Source organism: Equus przewalskii, chromosome 4 (assembly GCF_037783145.1).
Source record: "Equus przewalskii isolate Varuska chromosome 4, EquPr2, whole genome shotgun sequence".
Taxonomy (NCBI): domain Eukaryota; kingdom Metazoa; phylum Chordata; class Mammalia; order Perissodactyla; family Equidae; genus Equus; species Equus przewalskii.
The window spans coordinates 5,963,833-5,985,992 of record NC_091834.1 but is presented as its reverse complement, the minus strand read 5'-3'; the positions used below and the strand labels follow the sequence as shown (position 1 = coordinate 5,985,992).

The following is a 22,160-nucleotide window of genomic DNA, read 5'->3' as shown; positions in this document are numbered from 1 at the left end:
GGACTAAGGCATCGCTGTGCAGATGGACAGGAAAGGACAAACTTGAGACCCGTTTTGGAAGTGTAGAGGCAGACGGAATTTGCTGGTGGATTGAACTGGAAAAGGGAAGGGTCAAAATTTAGGGTGAGTTCGAAGGGGAATGGCCAGTGATCGGGCAGGAAAAACAGCAGAGATGATGACATGGAAGCCAAGAGAAGAAAGCGTTTCATAGACCTGGTCAAATGCTGAGAGGTTGAGTGACAGGAGAAAAGAGAAGTTGCTCGATTTGCCACCGAAGGTTGTTGTCGACCTGGACAATAGCTATTTCAGTTGTGTCTGGGGATTTTTTCCAAGTACAAGTGACTTCATTTTTATATCCCTGATAGACCTCTGTTTAGGCTAGCAACACCCTAGGTGTTTTTTTTGCATTTCTGCTGAGTTCAGATGCTACCTGACCAAATTGTCAACTGTCCGCCTCCTGCATCCTTGCATCCTATGGCACCGATCACTGTGCAATGGAGTCACCTGTGAACGCTGGACGCTGGGCTCCCGAGGGCTGGGACTGTATCTTAGGCATCCCCGAGTCCCAGCATGGAGCACATTTCCTGACTTGGTGCACAGACAGGTAGAAGAAAGGACTCACTCAGTTCCAATTCAAGCACTCTTGGCACCCTCTGCTTCACCAGCATTAGCGTATATGATGGCTATTGCAAATGCTTGTTGGCTTATCCATCCCCATCACTCACGCACACACACGCACACCCCCTAGACTGGGAGTTCCAGGGAGCCAGGAGCCCCGTCATCACGCTCACTATTAGATTCCCTGAGTTAACATGAGTGCCGGATCTACAGCTGGTGCTCCGTACACTTTTAAAAAAGTGAATCTTGGAAGAAAGGAGAGAGGAAGTAAGCAAGGAAGGAAAATTGGCTTGCCAGTTGTAAATAAGCCAAATTCCACATGTGAGCGCGTACCTTCCTCTAGAAGATAGCGCTGCTTGAAAGAGAATGACCGGCTCTACTCAGAGGCAGCGGTGCAGGCTGGAGCAGGGAAACATCCTCCCTCCCTGAGCGCTCTGAGGCTGCTGCTTTGATCCCTGACCGCAGCTGAGCCCTGGAGGCTGTCGCTGCAACATGACCCCGGCTTCTGACTCATCGCTGGCTTGTCCTCGCTGTACAGACGGCTCCATTCCATTCCTCAGCGCTGTATCAACCGAGGAAAATTAGGGGGAACAGTCATCGCTTTATTTAAATCGGAGGAAAGAATGTTGCCAGCACTGACTCAAAAGGTCACTGCGGAGGTCTCCCCATCCTGAGCAAGGAGCGGCGCAGCCTTTCCCGAGCTGAGTTCCTTCCCTGGAGTAGTGAGTGAGTCAGTACTCTGGGAGCTGTAGTTTGTGTGGACACAGTCTCCTGGGAAACCCCGTGTGTCAGATTCCCCTCCGGAGGTTGGCAGCATCTATTCGCCCATTAAAGTGCTAAGAGGGCTTGGAGGGAGGGACAGAAACAAGGCTCCTCCACGTTGGAGTCTCATCGCTCTTAATTTATCTGACTCCAACCATGTGCGCTAGGTAATAATAATGCACATTTTTTTTGCTAATAACGTGGCCCCAGACACAAGTCCCCTCGTTCCTCTGTTGCCCAAGCAGAAAAACAAAGATCTTTTCCACCTCTAGAGGAGACACTGGCCATGGAAATTTGCTCAAGCTCCGCACACCGTGTGTGCTGTACTTTATGAGCAGAAGGGTATCCCGGGGTGGTTTCGATTCCACGTGACTTTCGTCTCCCCCGTGATGCTAGAAGCCAGCTCTCGTCTAAGCTGCAGCTCGGCTGTCACCGTTTTCCTTTTGGAAGGGTCCCTGGAATATTCGCTCAAGGAGCTGATTCTGAGCGCTTGGCCTGGGGTCACTGAGTTACCTCCAGAGGTGTCACACAAGAGGAACCCATGCCTAGGCGTACCTCGGGGACGCTGCGGGTCTCCAAAGAAGGTTGCCAGCCCTGTGGCTCTAAGGTCAAAGTGCTTCTTGCTGTCGTGTGTACATTTCCCATGGTGGGTTTCTTTCCCTCACCCTGGAGAAAGGTGCCATTCAGTCGATGTGGCTCTTACAGATAATGGCATCCTGGAGTCGAGGAAATCCTGTTGGTAACAGGTGATGTAGGACTTCTCCTCTGCTCTTCCACAGGGCCAGGCACTCCTGAAAAATGAGTGCAAATTGGGGAATGCCGCGTCCGAGACACCTGGGAAATAAATAGGTCCGGGGAAAACGTAAATGGGGAGAATAAATGATGAGAGTAAGTAAGCAATTTCACGATGATGAATCCTGCTTCGCATGGAATGAATAATAATTTTTTTCTAGAGAAAGCAACCGTAGTCTTTGTTTTACAAAACCAGAACTACAGATTTCTGTCAAAGGTTCCGTCTCTGACCAACCTTGTTCTTTGTTTATTAGCATCGTCGATGCTTTGCTTTTCTCCCTCAGGAGTTCTCTCTTCAATTTCCTGAGGCCTCTCCAGAGGTGCATTTTTCTGGGACGAGTGTGGCTGTGGTTCTCTGGTCATCTCTAAGTGGCTGCCTCCCCCCCAAACGTAACTCTCTTAAACCAGTGCCTGCCTCCATCTGGGATGCTGCTGCATCCGGCCGCATAGTAAGGTCGTGTGGACGCCGGCCCTAACTGACCCCTAACTCAGTGACCCACCTTACTGTCAGCTCTGGGATATCATCCTGATGGTGGCATTATCTCAAGTACATATGAAGCAAGTCACCAATGTGTTTAAGGAGGCAGGGGCTGGACAGCAGCTCTCGTGCCACTTTCTGAGCTGCCCCTGTCATATTCTTACCTGTGACGCTCACCTTCCGCCCTTACAACAAACCTATGCTCAGCTACTCTTTGAAGGGGGGTGGTGTTGGTGATGTTTGCCAAGAGGGCTAGGGGACCAGTGAGGAGGCCCAGAGGAGGAAGGGTGCCCATGAGAGCCGCCCCACTCTGTGGCTTGTAGCCTTTGTGAGCCAGGAAACCATGGGACTGTTTGGACCATGGGTGCCCACGGCGCAGGCAGAGAGCTGTCATCTTCTCTTGTATCTTGTTATTGTTCCATCTCCCCAACCCCACTTACCCAGAGAACCTGTCATCACTGCAGTTGCATCAATATTACCCTGACCCTGCATTCCATCCTTTTTAGGCTGTTTGGTGGTTTTCTTTTCAATATTTGTTTCCTTATTCAGCCACCCCTGGAATTGTCGTGGGCTGGCTGGCAGCACAGTCCAGGAGAAGGACCGAGGTCCGGTTTTGGTTTTGTTTGGGGGGATTTCTTGGGGAGAGTGCTCTCCTGCCAGGACACTTGGACCTATATTTGTCTGTGTGTCTCCTATGTAGCATTTCCCAGTCATTTTTCAGAAGTGCTTGGCCCTATGAAAGAGCAGAGAGAAGGTCCCATACAAACCGTTAACTGTCGTATTTGCTAGATTACAGGATGCTATTAATTGTAAGATGCTGTGTCAATTGAATAGCACCTTTTCCCAAATGCCAAGGGCACTTCCGGAACAGTCTCTTCATCCAGCAGGAGACGGGTGTGGAGTGGCAGAACAAGGCACGGTCTGGGAAATGGGCCAATAGCAGCTTCACGACTAGGTCGTAATTAACCCACGCACATCCCTTGTCTTCTTGGAGTCAGGTTCTTCACTTTGCCTTTGCTTTAGAATTTAGTTCAAATCACAAAATAATGAAGCTATAATGGCTCAGGGAGTTTCCTGTTTCTGGTGATACCCCTGACAAATGTCGTGTAAATTAACCTGGTCCCATAGTAACTAGGCCACACGTAGAAAGAAGTCAGCCCACTGCCAAGTGGTAATTGAGGAGTGTAGTTTTAGTTTTCAGATGTAAAGGGTCGTGAGGGGCGCCTGACTATCTTGTATTTTTGATTTCTACTTTAATTTATGATGGCCAAAGAATGTTTGTTATAAGTTATCCATTTTATAATTTCTGAAACTGCCTTTGTGACTACTTAGCACATGATCAATTCTTTTAAATGTCGTGTGATTAGAAAATTTGTATGATCTCTCTTGTGTGCAGAGTTCATGTATTGTTTTTTGGTGTTGTTATTCACATCTTGTGTATCCTCACTATTTTTGTCTGCTTGGTCTATAATTTCTGAGGAGGGGGTCTTCAGTCTCCCGTGATGGTTGTAAGTGTGTCGGTCTCTCCTGGAACTCTTGACAGCTTTGCTGTACAGTTTTGAGGCTGTGTTACTGGATGCATGGAAATTTATGACTCGTGCCTTTTTAGCTGTGGGGTCTTCATCCCTATTAATGTTTTTGCTTAGATCCTACTTTTTCTGGTTAACTTTGCTACCCAATTTTCTTTGGGTTGATACATATTGGCCTTATCTCTTTCCAACCTTTCCTGTTCAACTTTTCTGTATCAGTTTGTTTTAGGCGTCTCTCTTATAAGCAGTATATACCTGGCTTTTTAAAAAGTTCAATCTGAGGGGGCCGGCCCGGTGGCATAGTGATTAAGTTCATGCACTCTGCTTCGGTGGATCTGGGGTTCACACGTTCGGATCCTGGGCACAGACCTGCACACCGCTTATCAAGCCATGCTGTGGTGGCATCCCACGTGTAAAGTAGAGGGAGATTGGCACAGATGTTAGCTCAGGGCCAATCTTCGTCAGCAAAAGAAAAAAAATCTGATAGTGTCTTTTAATAGGTGAGTTTTATCCATTTACATTTATTGTGATTACTTTATATATTTAGATTTATTTCTGTCTTTTAATTTCTGTTTACCTCGCTTTGATTTGCTTCTTTGTTCTTCTTTCTTGGCTTCCATTAGATTAGCAAGCTCTTCTTAACCCTCTTCCTGTTTTTCTCTCTGCCAGCTTGACCACAGCAGGTTTTATTTTATTTCTAAATCTGTCTACATAAATCTATTTATTTAATGATTCCCATTAATTTTTAACATGCATTTTGAATGATAAGGGTTTTTTCTAATAAAGACTGCAGTTATCCAGGATCTCTATCTTCTGAAACAATGTGAAGACTTTTGCATACTTTTCCCACTTAAAGTCAGCTGGTAACTGCAACAAAGAATTGCAATCCTTGCCCAAAATGTTGCCATGCCTTCTGAGCCTCCTGACCCAGAGGGGAGTTGGAGACATCCTGATCGATTTGTAGAGCAGGACTTTTCTGCTAATTCACTCTATTTTACACCCTGGGGTGCTTTCAGTCCGATCTCAAGTTCAGAGTGAAAAATTCATTCCCAGCTCATAAAAATCTCTCTCTTAAGTTCCTGAAAATGTTCCGAAGTAGGATTAGACAAAAGAGCACTCAGAATCCTATGGTCCCCTGCCAGGGCCAGTCCCCAACTCCTGTTGTCATGTGTGATGATTTCCAGGGAGAAAATCGAGGAGCTCCTGCCTGTGGACACCTGCTTACTTATCTCTTGATTCCTAGACTTTAATATGCATGTGACTCCCCCTGGGCTCTTTGCTTAAATACAGATTCTGATTCAGTAGGTCTGTATTTCTAACACCCTCCCAGGTGATGCTGGTGCTTTCTCGGTCCATGGACCACATCTTGAGAGATGTGGTTGGAGAATAAAATTTAGCTAGAAAAATTGGGACTTCAGCTTGAGGTCAGGGTTCCTTGATCCTTCACGGAACAACAGATACCAGAAGAGACATTCTTTTCGAAGTGGTTTGGGGTTCAGGATCATCTTAATTCCAAAGGTCTCCTTAACGCCTGGCAGAGTGCCCCCTGCCCCTCTTTGAGCCGAGCTGGAAGTGAGTGCTCATTCAGCACTCCGTGAAGTCCCTCTCGTCTCCATCCATCTGGACGTCAGCACAGCACATGCTTCAAGTCTCAGGCCTGTCACTGTGTCATTTAGATGTCGCTCTGTGAGTCAGGGCCCCCGAGGAAGAGCCTGCCTGGGGCCAGGGGCAGGCATCCTGGTAATTTATGTTTAAGACAAGCTTTTAATAGAGATACACTTTTAAATAGTAACCAGGAAAGAGAATTCTCGCCTCTTAACGGGTATCCATTTATAGGACTCAGCTGTTGAAGCTCAGGGGTAGCGTTAGGCTTAAGTTTAATCTTCTGTATACCGTAATTTACAGCGCCGAGTAAAGCATTGTACGAACGACGATTTCAGTCATTTGCTGTGATAAATAGCTATTGCTCTTGGCGGAACAGGAACGCCATCTCTGCTTTCCACTTATGAATATTGAATGGTCTCAGGCAGGCTTTTGCTGTAAGTTTTTAAAAGGGAAATCCCCACTGATCGCATCTCTTCACTGGCCCAAAATGTCATTTCCCTGCTACGTGCACCAGTCAGCTCTTGATCCAGTTCTGCGGTGTGCGTGTGTTCCGGTGAATATTGCACAGAGCACTTCTGATAATTCCACATGCAAGGCCTGCTGAAGGCTGCCGTTTTGCACCAAATGCCTCAAGCTGTCAGGTGGAAGATTTAGCTGGTGGCAGGAAGCCACCGACAGGGCTCAGGGAAATATCTTAGAGGCGATAATCTGATGCAGGAAAAATAGAAGGGGTGTGATTCTGTTGGATTCCTGACAGTGAAAAGATGGTGTCAGCTAGGGAAATTGAAACTAATAGGGGCAAAAGGGAAAACGAGAATGCCCAAGCTATAAATCTCTAGGGATCCACTCTTTAGCAACTCAGAGACACACATGCCTTCTACCAGACTTGCCTTAGTTCAGCTCCTTTATTCCCTGCCAGCCAGGAGGAGGCAAAATGGATATTCAAAGGTGATGCTCAGGGAGAGTGACCAGCTTGTCCCAGGAAATCCCTTAGGCCTCAGTCAGCTAGTCACCCTAGACTCAGGCTTCCAGAAATTGCACCCTTTCTCGTGGATGGGCTTTCTGTGCCAGAGGGACTGAAATCCTTAGACTGGCATTCTTTGATTTTTCTCACATTTACGAGTATCCGCGATGTGCCAAGCGTGGACTTGGATGATGAGAAAAGGACTCAAGTGCAAACATCAGTAGAGATGGTGAACAGTGAAATCGTGCCCTTTTACCTGCTTTTGAATGCTTGGGCGTAGGCTGCCTTCTGTGGTCACACTCCCAAATGCCACTTACCTAGAAGGTGACTCCTTTGAAAACAGAGATAAAGGGCTTCTGTTCTCACCACAGCCTTTTGAGGGTGATCATATGTCTTTGGAAATATCTTCGATTTCTACAGCATCTTGCCGTTTCCGAAGCTCTCGCCAGTAGCTTGCTCATTTTGAGGTAGCCTGGTGGATGCTGGCTTCCCAGATTTGGAAGCTCAAGGAAGTTCAGCAACTTTCCTAAGATCGCACAACTGATAGGGACAGAGCTGGGGATAGTACTCGGGACCCCTGACTGTCGCTCCAGTGCGTTTTCCGTGAACAGAGACCCCAGGAAAAAAATGCACAGCAGCAGCAAAATAGTTTCTCCTCACTATTGGAGGCAAATTGACCTTTAGGAAACATCCAACATTTGTTGTTTTTGGGTCCAGACTTAGTGCAACAAACACATCCTCTAGGATTCTTGCCTCTCCTTCACACAGGATCCGAGCTTTCTGTAGTAAGGATTTGAAAAACGGTCTTACAGTTTTGACTCTGAAGGAATATTCTTCAGTGTGCTTATGGGTTATGATCTAGCGTTTCATTTCCTGGCCAGAAGATTCTATCAGAGCAAAAGTTACGGTCGTTTCAGCAGACGCTGAAGGCAGTTGATTGTATCCGGCGTGAGAATCAATCCACTCTGCGTTCTGATTAGTTACAAGGGGCGGTGAGAGAATCGTGCAGACCGAGAACGCCACGTCTGTGTTTCATGCATATGAACCTGCTGATGAGAATGGGTTCCAGCAGAAAGCTGAGCACTGATGTCCCTGCCACCAGCTTAGAGTCGCTTGTTAGTATTCGGAGAGCTGGAAGACAGACACGGATGCGATACAACTCCATCTTGATAACATCTCTCGTTCCCAGGCCTTAGATAAGTTTGTTAAATGGGAAGATGAGAGGAAGCAATCTGGGGAGAGAATTGTATATAAGTGGCTCTAAAGACCCGGCAGTTTAGGACTCCTTTGCAACCTTGCTGTGCCCTCCTGCCTCTCTTTGCCCGTCTGTGGAATGGGCATGACGGTCACGCTCCAAGGTTATTATTCGAAATGAGAAACTTGAAAATGACTTGGCAGGTGACTTGTGCTATAAATATGGCTCAGTGCCACGTGGAAAATGGGAGTTTTTAGCTGAAATGTATAATGAGGTTAGGCTGGGAACGTCAGTCACTGGCAGAGGGAGCGTTTGCCAGAAACGGGAGGTGGGGAGGTGGGGGGCCAGGTGCTTGTCTTAGCAAGGAGAACAGAGATACCGTCTGTGAGGCAGTCTGGGGCAACATGGTAGAATGTTCAAAACAAACAAGCACAAATCAATGTGTGGACGTCTGGCCTGAATTTAGAAACGAATAGGGGGATTGACGATGACGTCTGTCTTTCACGTCCCACCCTCTGTGTCCTGGTCCGGGCACCCACTGAATTCCAGAGGAAGGCCTGGGCAAACCGGTGCTCGTGTGAGGTTCGGCCACTGGTCTGAAGGAGGGTGATGTCAGGGAGACAGCCGAGGGGTTAGGGCCAAGCCAGGCCCCGGAGCCAAGCTGTCTGTCTGGGCATGATTGTGGCTCTGCTACACACCAGCTGGGTGACCTCCAGCCAGTCCTTCAACCTCTCTGTGCCTCAGCTTCCTCCTCTGCACAATGAGGATGATATCAGTACCTCTGTCAGAGGTCGTCGGGAGGATGAAATGAGGAGATACGAGTGCCACGCTCAGAAGGGAGCCTGGCATCTGTAGTTGTGAGCACAGGGAGGCCTTCTCAGGCATTGCAAGTCCAAGCACGCGGTAGAGGGGGAACGGCAAACTGTTTTGGTTCAAGAAAGTTCACCTCCAGAGTCCTGAGTGTGTTGACCACGAATTACATGGTCATTCCCAGAAAGGAAGCACAGGTGGAAAGGAAGGAAGGAAAGACGGAAGGTCGCAGCCCCTCTGATGCCCAGCCCTGGCTGGTACGCAGAGGGTGTGGACGGCTGAGTTGTGGTTCAGGGGGACCGTCTTGAAAGCTCATGTGCCCCCTCCCTGCCCCCAGGGACATCGGGAGCTTGGGATTCTGTATCCACGCAAGCAGATTCCATGGCCAGTATCCTAGAAATCTGGGTCCTTATCTCACATGAGTCAGTCTTCCCCGGAGTCATTTACCGATACTGTGGCTCCTCTCTGGCATCTTGCAAAATCTGTTCTCTATCTGCATCAACACGGGAAGAATCTCTCTCATGTGGAACTCTTGTCCGAAGCCAGCCATGCTGCCTCTCTGCAGCGTTGGGCGGGTCTACTCCCCGCTGCACACGTTGTCACAATGCCTGGATTTCAGGCTTTCTCAGCCCGTGTCTTTCAATGCACTGGTGAAAGGAGACACAAATCGTCTGCTGGTTGGTGTTTGCCAAAATGTGGCCTTAGAACGGGATGAAGTGATGGCTCCTGGTGTGAAACCTGGTTCCCCCTGGGCCTACACCCAGCCTGAACAGCTCCTTTAAAACCAGAAGCAATTTGTCATCTTTTGATTCTCTTCCAGCACAATCCCTGTCACAGGTAGATAAATGAGGCGGCAGATGGGTGTCCAAAGGCAGGATCAGCTAATCCCAGCGGTTTCCCGCGGAGCCGTCACTCCGCAAGGATGGAGAGCACAGTGGGGTGGTCCCTGGCTTCAGGATTGTAACCGTCAGCAAATTTTTTCATTGTATGTCCCATTTATATGCAAGAAATGCTTTCTCAGAATCTTCTGGCCTCCAGTGTGCCATCGATAGGTGCATTTCTCATTTTAGAATCCTGAAATGAATCATGCGTTTGTGAGCTCAGCCTCTCATGTCTGTAGTTGCACAGAATGCCACAAACCAAATCATTGTCTCCGCAGAAGCCAGCAAGAACCCCTGAGTCAGAAATAGACAGGGGTCGGATCCGACGTTCTAAAAACCTTTGATTACAGAGAGCCAATGGGAGAGGCAGATGTGTCTCAGTTCACCTTGAGTTGCATGCTCTGTATGTGTGTTTACACCCACACAGTTTTCTACACAGCCCACATGGACTTTAGATTTTCTTGGTTGCATATAGCTAAAGTCACTAGGCTATTCCCAAGGATGCAAGAGGCAGAAGAGGCCTCCTGGTTGCCAAAACATGGGTGACCCATGACGCCCCTCTAAATGCAGAAGGATAGCTTTGTGTGGCGGGTGAACTCGGCTAGCCAGGGCAGGCCTCACGCCCACATCAGGGGGCTGAGTGTGCTGCAGGTCCGGCCAGGCAGCTTTGATCTCTTCTGTGGTCATCGGTCACACCCTTCACCCCCACAGCTGCCAGATTAACTGGGCATCCACGCTCACAAGGGCCCAGCCATGGCTGCATCAACTCAACTTCATCCCCAACCACAGGAGAATCTCTGTGCCCTGATAGTATTACAGTGACTCATTGGGCATCACTGAGGCACCCTGAGAAAGGAGCCGATGTGGAGCATCTTTTGAAAGCTGGGTCTATTGAGCATATACCAGATTCTTGCGCAGGCCCCTGATGCTGGTGACCCTGAGGAGTTTATAGCCAGCTCTTAATTATCTATGGTACTGAAGGAGAAATCTACCAGGAACTTTAACGTTTAAAAATAAATCCTTCCATTCAAGCTTTAGCCAGTGGTATCATACTAGAAATCTTTTAGGGGAGGATGGTATTTCCTTTTATGTTTTCCCAATTAATCAGTTTTAATTTGCAGCAAAGTGACCCAATGGGGGCGAGAGTACGGCACAGGAGAGTAATTTGCATGGGGCTGAGAGATGGGTGCGGGTTCCTCTTCCTGCCTCTTCCAGCCTCTGTTCTTCATCCACAGACTGTGTTTGCTGCGTCTGCTTTTATAAGGTCGGGGGAGGATCAAATGAGTTCACGAATATAGTGCTGTCCCCCAGCCCAGCCGTAGGAAGCACACGATACATCTTAGCTGTTATGACTTAATTAGATTTACAGAAAAGAGGAGAAATTCTTCACGGGAGATGATGGAACAACAGAATACTTTGTTCCTTAAAAGACAGACACATAAGTGAATCTTTAAGGTAATTCTGCATTTCATTCATGGTGAACTCACACCATCTTTTCTTTAAGCTTGTAAGGCTGAGCCAGCTGTACATGATAGATTAAACCCACACATTTACTTCTTTAGAAAAGTTACTATTTTGAGAGTGTGATCGTTGCTGGAAAAAAAAAACAATTTTGTTGTGCCTCCTGTCCATTGAAAAGATTTACATGTAAAGAATGATTTGCATTTCTTGGATTAGTGTCTTCAAATTCCTGCTCTCTTTTCAAGCTTTGTCATAAAGCAAGGGGAGGGGGGCCTCTAACCCCTTGAGGAAGGAATTCCTTATAATTCCTCTTCATTGCCGCAGAGCGTCTGGCAAATAGTAGACACTCAATCAATGTCTTATGAATGAATGAATGAATAATTTAGATGTTTAATCCTTTAAGTCAGTGAGACACAACCTTTAGCCGGGCGTCAGAATTGTTTGGGGGGGCTTGTTAAAATACTGATTGCTGGGCCCCACACCACCCCCCCACACCCCCGGTTTCTGATTCAGTGGATCTGAGGTGGGGCCCAAGAATTTGCATTTCCAACCCGCCTCCAGGTAATGCTGATGCCGTTGGCCCAGGGGCCGTCCCTTGGGCACCAGTGCTTTGGGGTCCCCTCCAGTGCTTCGGGCCACTGCTTTTTTTACCTTTTCCAAGCCTTCCAAGAGGTTAACATCTATAGCTGTCTGACCTTGCCCCGTGGAACTGAGATAGATTTTGTAAAAATTCCTAGGATTCAACCAGATAAGAGAGCACCTTGGATTTCTTTTTAATCAAAAATTACATCTGTGATCCTCGTCTAGTTATGAGAGAAGTAGGAATCGGGTCACTACCTCCTTCATGACCGCGGTGTGTGCAGGCGGGACACCGCCAATAGCCAGGGAGCAGAGGGGCCATCCTTGCAACGTTTCAGCCGGATTCCATCTCCTTCCGGTTTTGGAATCCCCACTTAGTGTCAGAGGCACTTAACTGCAAAGTTGAAACGAGACGTGACCTTTTGCAGAAACCACAGATGAGCAAAAAGGGTACAGGAGAAGAGCAGGTGATGCAAAAGGGAACACGATATTTGCAAAGTCTTCTCATGCCCACTGTCGGCCCGACTGAAGTCATTAGGCCCCCCGGTTCAGGAATGAGAAGGAGCTGCATGGCCTGAGGAAGGCTGCTGTCTGCAAAACGTCATTCTCCTAATTCCAGAGGTCACTTTGGCTGGCAGGCAAGGAGCTAGCATTCCGAACCCAGGGCCCATGGAGGTCCTCCTCCGTCCATCGCCCTCTTCTCGGGAAGGGTCCTCCAGACTGTGAGGACGCACAGGAGAGCTGGGGACGGGTCGACAGAGGGTACTAGAGGGACACCAGACTCTCTGAACAGAGAGGAGAGTGGATAGAACCTGAGAAGCCATGGAGGGGAGGAGGGGACCATGGCCTTCCTCGAGGTAGTGAGAGTGTATTAGTGACCTGTTGCTCCATCACAAATGACCCCAACACTTAGCAGCTTAAGACCACAAATATTTATTGTCTTACGCAGGTTCCAGAGAGCTGGGAGCGGCTTAGCTCGGTGGTTCTGGCTCAGGGTCTCTCATGAGGCTGCAGTCAAGCCGTACAGAGCTGCCATCATCTGAAGGCTTGGCTGGGGCTGGAGGACCCACTTCCAAGATGGCACCCTCATCTGGCCATTGGCAGGAGGCCTCCGTTCCTTGCTCTCAGTACCTTAGGCCTCTCCATAGGGCCGCTCACCGTGTAGCAGTTAACTTCCCTTGGAGCCAACAATATGAGACAGAGAGAGAGGGGATGTCAAGATGCCTTTCACGTCCTAGTCTGTCACTTCCACCTTATTCTGTTCATTAGAATGAGTCACTAAGTCGGACCCACACTCGAGGGGAAGGGAATGAGGATCCACCTCTTGCAGGAGGGGGCCACCACCGAGAGTGGGCCTCTTTCATCCTCCTCTTGCCGGACTCAGAAAAGTACAAGAATAACTGATGTAGGGCGTTTGGTAAAATGATGCTGGGAGCTTTGAAAAGAACTCCAGAGGGGGCTTTGGGAGTTTTGCCTGGTTGGGCTGAGGAGAGGCGGTGGGGTAGAGGAAGGGATGTGGAAAACTCTGTGGGCTTTGAGCCCACCTCCTACTGGGATCGTGCAGGCCCCTTTAGGCCAGAGGGCGACCTTGCTTAGAAGGACTGAAGCCACCTGTGAGTCCCAAGGCTCAGGTTTGGTTCCAGAGAAGAGGAAGAAGGGGCTGGCAGCTTAGAGCCAGCTCTACGCTGGAGAGCAAGCGACACACAGCACTGTGCGTCCCCCTCCAGATTATCTGGCCTGCCAGGGTCCCAGTAGGGAAAGAAGAAGGGCTTAAGGCAGAAGTGGTGTGCTAGAATCAAGAGGAGCTTCTGGGCTGTGCCTCTCGGGATGGAAGTTTGGGGGGTGGGGGATGCTAGGAAGCAGGATGGGGAGGAGCCCCACTATTTTTCATTAAAGCGATCCCACTCAGAGTGATGGCTTAGCAGCGCCAGGCACAGCAGCCGTCGGCCCTTTGTGGCTGCGGCTCCCAGGTCCCACACAGAGAGCCTCCCACGGGAGCAGATGTTTATTTTGGCCAACCCGGCTCCATAAATGGATCCACTTAGCAGCCTTCTGAGGATGCAGAACCGTCCGGTGTCATGTTGTACTGTGTCTGTTCTTATCTCCCCTATTATCCCTAGGGAATAAGCTAATCAAACTTGCTGATGATTTTACACTGAGAAGGAGATAGCTGGTAACTTGGGTGACAAATATTAGAATACAATGTGATGTGGATAAATTGGGTCCATGTATTAAGGGCTGTAAAATGAGATTCCATCAAGGCATGAATAATGGTGCCTGTGGAAAAGATTAATCAAATGCCCCATTAAAAGGTATAGGGATTCTGGTCAGACGGCCCCTGTTTAATTACCCTCCTGCCTACCCCCACTCCCCACTCCATTCTCCCTGAAACTGCTTTCTACCAGGAGAAATATGGAAAAGAGTTTAGAGGAAATAATAGAAAAATTGGGACATACGTTTTGGTAGAACGAGATTACGAAGACAGATTTAAGCAACCAGTGTTTAATTTAGGGAAAAAATAAAAGGCAATTGGCATGAGCAATCATTTACAAATGTAATTTCCAAAGGCGCCCTGTTGATACCGTTCAGCAAATGCCAACAAAGCATTTACTTTCCAAAGGGAGAAAGCAAGACAACAAGAGAAATGAAGGCCTCTGCAGGAATGGACCGGAGAACAGCCAGGCCATAGAGAAGAGTCAGGGGTGAAAACGGACAGTGCCGAAGATAGACACAACGTCGGAAAGATCTCGGAGGACTGGCATTGTCTGCAGAAGGCTTCCCGGAAGAAGAGGCTCCCGCGGGACCCTGAAGTACGGAGAAACCCCCACGTACTGCAAATTCGTGAGCACACTCTGGTGGCAGGGTTTAGGGAGATAGTGGGCTTGAGCAGAGCAGGGGGCACCTGTGGGGTTCTTCTCTCCATCTCCACCCCCACCACCACCACCCTGGCCCAAGCTCTCATCACCTCTCGCCTGGACAACTACAAAAGCCTGCCAACTGTCTTCCCTGCTTCCACTCTTGCTCCTCTACAATCCATTCTGCACACAGAAGTCAGAATCAAAATCAAAGTTAATCATATCATTCTCTTGACTTGTGGCTTCCCATTGCTCTTAAGCTAGAAGTAAAAATCATTATCGTGGCTACAAAGTCTTACGTGGTCTGAACCACATCCTGTGCCAGGTTCCCTTTCACTCTCTACATGCCAGTCAAGCTGGCCTTCAAAATTTCAGCACATTGGGTCTTCCTGCCACAGGGCCCTTGCGCATGCTTTCCCTTCTCTGCATACGATTTTCTGTCACCCCCTCTTCCCAAAGCTAACTCTGACTCATCCTTCAGAATGCATCTTAATGATTCCTTCCTCCTGGAAGACTTCCCTGATTTTCATAAGTAGGTCAGCTCTCCCTCGTACCTTGGAAACAAACGTTTATTGTGTGAACATATGATTAACGTCTGTCTTCCCCCCAGACCACAAGCTGTATGAGGTCAGGGATCCCGGCTTTGCATCCCCAAGAGCCTAGCACAGTCTCAATAAATAAGTATTGACTGGATCGTGGCGTTTAATTAGGAACGATGAGATGAGTCAAGAAATTACACTTGACTAGTTTGTACCAGAGTGCCATTAGGAATTCTTTCTGGGTTGAAAACCTGAATTCATGTCCAGACTCTGCCACCTGCTGGCTGTGCTGTTGTAAATAAATCACAGATGCTCTCAGCCTGTTTCCTCATCTAGAAAACGGGGGTACCAACAGCCACTTCACATGGTTGTAGCAAGAAATTAATGAAATAAAATACATAAAAGCGTTTTTAAACCGTAAAACAAGACAAATGCACCCTGTCCTTTTTCCCAGTGCCTGGCACATCGGGTCGTTAAACATACGTTGGATGAATGGATGGATGGATGGATGGAGGGAGGGATGGATGGATGGATGGAGGGAGGAACAGATGAATCGTTAGGGAGCCAATACAAGAGCCAGGAGGGGAGCCTGGCATAGGGAGAGCAAGACGGAAACCAAAAGAGGAGAGAATTCCAAGAAGTAGGAGGAGGCTGTGGAGCACCCACAGTATCACATTCAGTAGAGCAGGCGGGGAGAAGGAGAAAAAGACAATGCATTTAACTTGGGTGGAAGGAAGTCACTGGTGACCTCAAGGCGAGTCCTCCTCAGCCTTTTCGTGTCGTCTGTGCTTTCAATGACACGCCTTAATTGTAACTTAATCACTTTACTGATTTTTCTCTTTTGGGGGAAATCAAATTGATTTGCACATACAGCAAAATTGGCGAGATTACCCCAGCTGCTGCCGGCAGGTGCTGACAAGTGAAGTGAGCGTCGGAGGATAAGAAAATACACTCAACATTTATTTTAATAAGGCCCAGAAAACCTTAGTTATTTAATAAATTGCCATGGATAATTAGGTTTCCTTTTCAAGGGTGGTTTCATTTTTAACTCCCTGAGTTCCGGTAGGAAGAGGGCTCCGTGTGGAGGCAGGGCCTGTGGTATGGGAGCCATCCAAGGGCAACTGCCCATTTCTCTGAGCTTTTTTCTGTCTGTTTGATGGCACCCCACTTCCTACCAACAGCCATCCATGCAGAGAACATCAGGTCACACACACGCGCACGCACGCGAGCCCTGAGCTCCTACTCCTTTTGACTGGTTACTCCTCCAGCACGGCAGCCTCACCTCCATGCCAGATTGTGATTCAACCCGTCTGTGGGTGGGCCTGGGGAGGGAGCCTGGGCCAAGCCCACACCCCAGACTGGTCATCTGAGGGCTGACTCCCAATGAGTAAGAAGGACATGAAGAATGAGCGTGACTCCATGGCCCTTCCAGCATTTGTCTTTACCCCCAGCGCTCCAAACCTGGCTGACAAAATTCGGTACTCAGTAGGAAAAATGTTAAGAACAGACTAGAAGAAAAGGCCACCGAATATCTCGTGTCCTTGTAGCAGCTGGCGGCGTGGAACATGGGCTTATGCAGTGAGGAGATGGTATTTAAAAAGACTGTGCGAGGTTAAAAGAGAGGGTTTGCAGGCCTGGCTGGAGGCCCCTTCAGCAGGGATGGCTCAGGAGCAGGTTGCTGATCCAAAGGCAGAATCGTGCGTGTGTCTGTCCTCTCCCTCCATCTCCCAGATCAAGGGCTTTCTTTGCCAGCCCCGGGTTTGGTGTTGAGTCTCGTCAGGAGACTGGTTTTCTGTGAACCGGTGCACGCAGTTTGCCGAGAAGAAATGGTCCTTCTCCAAATGGCGCTCCTCCTGGGAGACCCACCACATTCCAGCTGGGAGGTGGAGGGAGGTACAAAGAGAAGACCTCGCGCATCCGCCTGCCTTCGGTGGTGGACCTCACGGGGAAGCTGTGTGGTCAGTGGGGAGGGCTGGGTGCAGGCAGGGTGGGGCCCTCTCCCAGGGTTGCATGGCAGGGACCCCAGACCTGGACCCTGTAACCACTGATCTGTCCTCCCCCTGAAGGAGCAAACCCTGAAATTCTTGAGTCCTTTCAATGTCCAGAATCACGAGGACAAAATCTCCTACTTCAGACCAAACAGCGTGGCAGTCCGAAGCTGGGCTTGGAGTGAGGGTCACAGCTCAGCTCTGCCTCGCCTCACTCCTGCCCTCTCCGAGCTGAAATCTTCTCATGTGTAAAAAATGGCTATATCATGCTTTCTCAGAGAGGTGGCGTGGACATTAAATGCCACAATGCCCAGATGTCCTGAGACCCGGCCCAGCCCGCAGAAGTGAGCCAACAGAAGCGTGGAAGCCAGGATCCATTTAACCCCCTTTACGAGTTACGGCCTCCCTTCCAACATCACTGCTGGGCCCCAGCCCCGCCTGCCCTTGGGAATTTCATAGCATCGGTGGGTAGGTCTTAGAGGCTGGCGTTGGAGATCTTGAGAAGAAAGGAGTCCGTATGGGAGCTGGGGAGCAGGGCAGGGACGAGAAAAGGGTTCAGAGAAGAATTCTGCCGGATTCCTGGGGATCCAGAGATGGGGTCCAGAAGAGCGGCACAATCCAGCCGGGAAGACAGGCAGGCAGACTTGAAATGTCACAAAAACAGGGTCACAGAGCCCCAGCAGGAAGAGGTGCCACAAAGGAGGGTCAAGTCTTTCAGAAAGGAAGACTCGGACGATAACTGAGAAAACTGCTTTTGAATCATCTTTGCCTTTTCAGTGAAAACGAATTCAGATTAATTTGGTTTTGAGAATTTTAAACACACACGTTGTAATCATTGGAAATACCCTCGGGCGTTGTAAAAACCAGGGTTGGAAATCACTTACCATCTACAGTGTCAGAGCAGGAACCCAAGCTTGCAGATTTTAAAAAACTCCTGGGCCCCGGAAAGAAATCAGTCTGCCGTGAGGTCTGCTCTGAGTCCTCCGTCGCGATCTTCTTTCCCCGCCCCGGTCCTTCCCGCCCAGCCCACCTTCTCTCCACTGTGGACAGAGGTGAGGACACTCAATCCTGATTTCTTTCACAAAGACGACCCCTAGGAGAACCATGGAAAGAAGAGTAGAGAGCCAGAGTGTGATGAGTTGGGGCCGCTGCCTAATTTCTTTTATTCCCCCTCTGACGTCTTTTAGGCCCCTTTCGTGGCTGTGTAACTAATGCTGTAATAAAGGTCTGAAGGTCGTGCTGGCAGGACTGTTGGATTTGAAGGTGCCTTGACTTTTGAACTTTTTATTGCATCCATCAGTTTTGGAGGGTTTTTGTTTCCTGTGCAAATCTGAACAGACCCCACACCATATTTAATTTTAAGTATTAAAAAACCTCCCGTCCATCTCCTAGTCTGACACTGGCTCATTTCTTTTGTCCATTGTATGGGTTGCTTAGCCTGGAGCATATAATTTAGGGTCCTGGACTTACTGGGGATGTCCGGAGGTCACCGTTAAGTGGATGTACCGTTTGTTACGTCAATATTTGATTAAAAAAAAAAACCTTTTGAAAATGCTAATAATTATGTTCGTCAGACTGCCTGCTGAGATTAGAGAAAGCAAAGAATTTTCAAGCTTACTTTTCTTGCTCCAAACCATAAGTAAACGGCCAGATCTCATCTTCCTTTCATCTGTCATTTGTATTTATTACATTTGGTGAGTCTGGTTAGTGGGATGGATTCCTTAGGTTTTTGCTACATCCCGGATCCTATTATGCAATCATCTGTGATAAAACCTAATGGTGTACAACCCTGGGCCCTAGAGCGTAGCAGGCAGCCAAACCGCATTCCAACTGTGTTTCCTCCTGAAGCGAACTAGATTGGAAGACGTTAAAGAGAAGCATTCCTCAGCCGCTTGCAATTGCAAAAAAAAATTTTCATAAATCAACGGATCCGCAGAGAGCTGCCCCCAGCTCCCGACCCCCTGCCTGCCTCTTTCCTCCAGTGTGAGAGCCCCGTTTGCCCCACGCTCTTGAGAGAGGGATCGCCTAGGCTGTGCCCACATTCCGGACGTGACTTGCATACAGGTGGTTTGCAAATGGGCAATTATTTGCGTTAAGAATGAGTGCAGTTGGGGGCCAGCCCGGTGGCGCAGTGGTTAAGTTCACACGTTCCGCTTCTCAGCGGCCCAGGGTTCATCGGTTCGGATCCCAGGTGCGGACATGGCACCGCTTGGCAAAACCCATGCTGTGGTAGGCGTCCCACGTATAAAGTAGAGGAAGATGGGCACGGATGTTAGCTCAGGGCCAGTCTTCCTCAGCAAAAAAGAGGAGGACTGGCAGCAGATGTTAGCTCAGGGCTAATCTTCCTCAAAAATAACGAAAAAGAATGAGTGCCATTGGACACGTTGACGAGCGCCAAGGGCAAAGAGCAGACAGTAGGACACTGCATGTTAGACGACCTGAGTCTTCAACAGATAACTGGGACAGAAAAGAGATAGATGGAGAGAGAACTGGTCGCTTAAAAGAAGCTTTAAAGCCAACTAAAAAACCTGCAAGACTCAACTTCAGTGTCTAAGGATACACACTTGGGTGACAAAACCATAAATAAAGACAAGGAAGCCCGTCGGGAGTGGGGTCACCTTGGGGACGAGGAGGGACTGTGGTTGGGACAGACGCACGGAGGGGCTCCCAAGGTGGCCGCACAGCTCTCTTCCTCTGCCCGGCTGGCGGGTATGGGGCATTTCCTTCTAATCCTTCCCGATGCAGCACATTTGTTTTGTGTGGTTTTGAGCGCCTGTGCTTTATTTTACAATAAAAACTTCTTTTAATGAGTTCTCTTGGGGTTCCCATTACCTAAAGTCTTGCAGGAATTTGACTTTTGGGGGAGTGTCTTATAATAAAATATGTCTTACTATTCTCACTAAGAGGGGAATTGTAACTCCAGCTGGAAACTCACCCGTGGGGCTTTCTGGCAGCTTGGTCAGAGAGGAGAAACAAAAGAGGGCCTATTGATGGAGGTTTCGTGTGTTCTGGCTGCTGAAGACTCCTCCGGTTTTTCTTCCTTCCCTACTTTCCTGTGTATAGGTAATTGATTCGTTAGTGACTTTTAGGAACAGAATGACCCCTGCAGACCCACCTTCCCTGGACCCTGACCATGGCCGTGGTGCTCCCTGCCCCCTCCTCCCTTATCTTTAGTAATCTTTAAGAACCACAAAGGTTTGCTCAGGGGAACTTAGCCCCCCACTTTCTCCACCTCTGATGGCCCTGCCGGTGCCAGTCTGAAGTGACACCCCTGGTGGTATGATTTTGGGGTGCCCTCTGACACACCTCTCATTCTCTTATCCGAGGCCTTCCAACCCTGTTGAGTGCACTTGCCCCAGAGCATTTACCATCTTCGTGTGAGTAAGCTGGGTGAGAGTTGGTTTCCATGGAGGGGAAAGTCACAACGAGGAGGACCCTGGAAACCTGAGGTGGGGCCACAGTAAGGGAAGACCCAGAAGAGGGGTGGTGGGAGTTTATCTTTCCTACTTTTTCTTCTTCTTAGCAGATCCAGGCTCAGTGCACTGATATTCTTCAGCTTCAGTCTAGAATCCCGCTGACACACAACATTCACATTTGTCCCTGGGGCTGCGTGAAGCCAGGTGTCCAGCTCTCTCAGTGCGTCAGCCTGAGTACAGGCCTCTTTGGGAATAAACATAGATTCAGTTCTGAGAGGGCAGGGACCTGAGCTGCTTTTGCTCACCATTCATTTCTCAACCTGGGCACAGTGCTTGGCACATGGTAGGTGCTCAATAAACACTTGATGGAAAAATGAACAAATAAACAAGGGACCAGGCCAACAGACAGCCTGCAGGAGGAGAGAGAGCACGGAGACTGCCCAAGATGGGCAGAGAGACAGCAGCAACTCTGTCACTACAGGCTCCTGGGGACATCGCCTTCCCTTTCTCTCCACCCCTGAGCGTTTCCCCATCTGCAGCTTGGGGCCGACCACTCCTGCTCTGTGCCTCCCTGTCCTCAACGAGAAGATCAGCCAGGACCTAGTTCCTGAGAAGTCACAGCCCTTATCACATTTTCCCCACTTGCCTGGCACTTTGGGGGTCGTGGAAGTATTTTCCCACTCCTTGTCTCGTTTGCACCACACAATAACCCCATGAAGTAGGTCCTTCCCCCTTTACACAGGAGGAAACTGAGGCCGAGAAGGGTTACAGTGAGGGCCAGAGCTGTAACTAGAACCTGGAACTTTGGCTCCCTACGTCCACTATCCTTTCTGCTGCTCTGTCGTAGGCACTGTTGGCGATCCCAATAAAGGGATCAGGAGTCAACCCTTGCCCTCAAGAGGCTTAAAATCTAATTTAGGTGCAGAAAACTGCCTTCCACAGCAAACATAGGCCAATAAACCTGTTGTAGTACTGCCTGAGCCTGCCCTGGTTGACTTCACGGAGAGGCTGTGAAAGATTCTTTTTGTGCTGTTGTTTCTTGGAAAGCTTTTCTCTGTGTAAACGAATTCACAGAGTATAGAATGGTCTGTCTCCACTGGCTTCCACACCCTGCTGTAACGGGGGGGTGAGGGAGAGAGGGAGAGCTTAAATAATGGAAATTTCGAAGACCTTATTTTAATCAGTGGTGTCAGTCTCATACTTCAGCAGACCTCCTTAGAAGTAACCACACTGTAGATAGGAAAAGGGTCTAAATAACTCGTCCTCGAGATGACCGCTCCCTTACACCAGTGTTGGCTGTCACAGAGCTGATATGACTGCCTTGCACGCAGAAATGCCCGTGCTTTTGGACATTCTTCCCTGTATCTTCTCTTTTCTGATGCTCTTATGACCCCATGCCCCAGGCAGGGCTGATATCCGGCCTTGGGAGCATCACGTGACTTTCCCAAAGCCCCAGACCCAGTTCTTGGCCACGCTGGACCGTGACCCCGAGCTCTTTCAGGCCCCCACCTCTTTTGCCACTTCCTTTCCTACAAGGGCCCCTCTTGGGCTTCTCGTTCAGCCGTCCTTAAGAAAGACCCAGCTGTGGCAGCTCAGCCCTGCGAGTCCACAGCACTGGCTCGCGCCAAGCTTGCTCCAATTACAGTGGTGAAGTATTCACGGACCACTTTGCTGTGTTACAATCATTT

The 22,160-nt window shown here is 49.0% G+C and overlaps 1 protein-coding gene across 2 annotated transcripts in view; it reads left to right on the top strand.

Annotated features, from left to right (window-relative positions):
• Window positions 1-22,160, top strand: part of ATXN7L1 (ataxin 7 like 1) — a 221,921-nt gene that overhangs the window by 92,245 nt on the left and 107,516 nt on the right. Inside the window, exon 6 of one of the 2 annotated variants that reach the window (XM_070617148.1) lies at window positions 14,295-15,386. The exons of the other annotated variant lie outside the window; for it this stretch is intronic. Coding sequence (XP_070473249.1) covers window positions 14,295-14,380 — 86 coding nt within the window. The 3' untranslated portion in view covers window positions 14,381-15,386. Of the gene's footprint in view, window positions 1-14,294; window positions 15,387-22,160 lie in introns of those variants that run through there. 2 annotated transcript variants of the gene reach the window in all.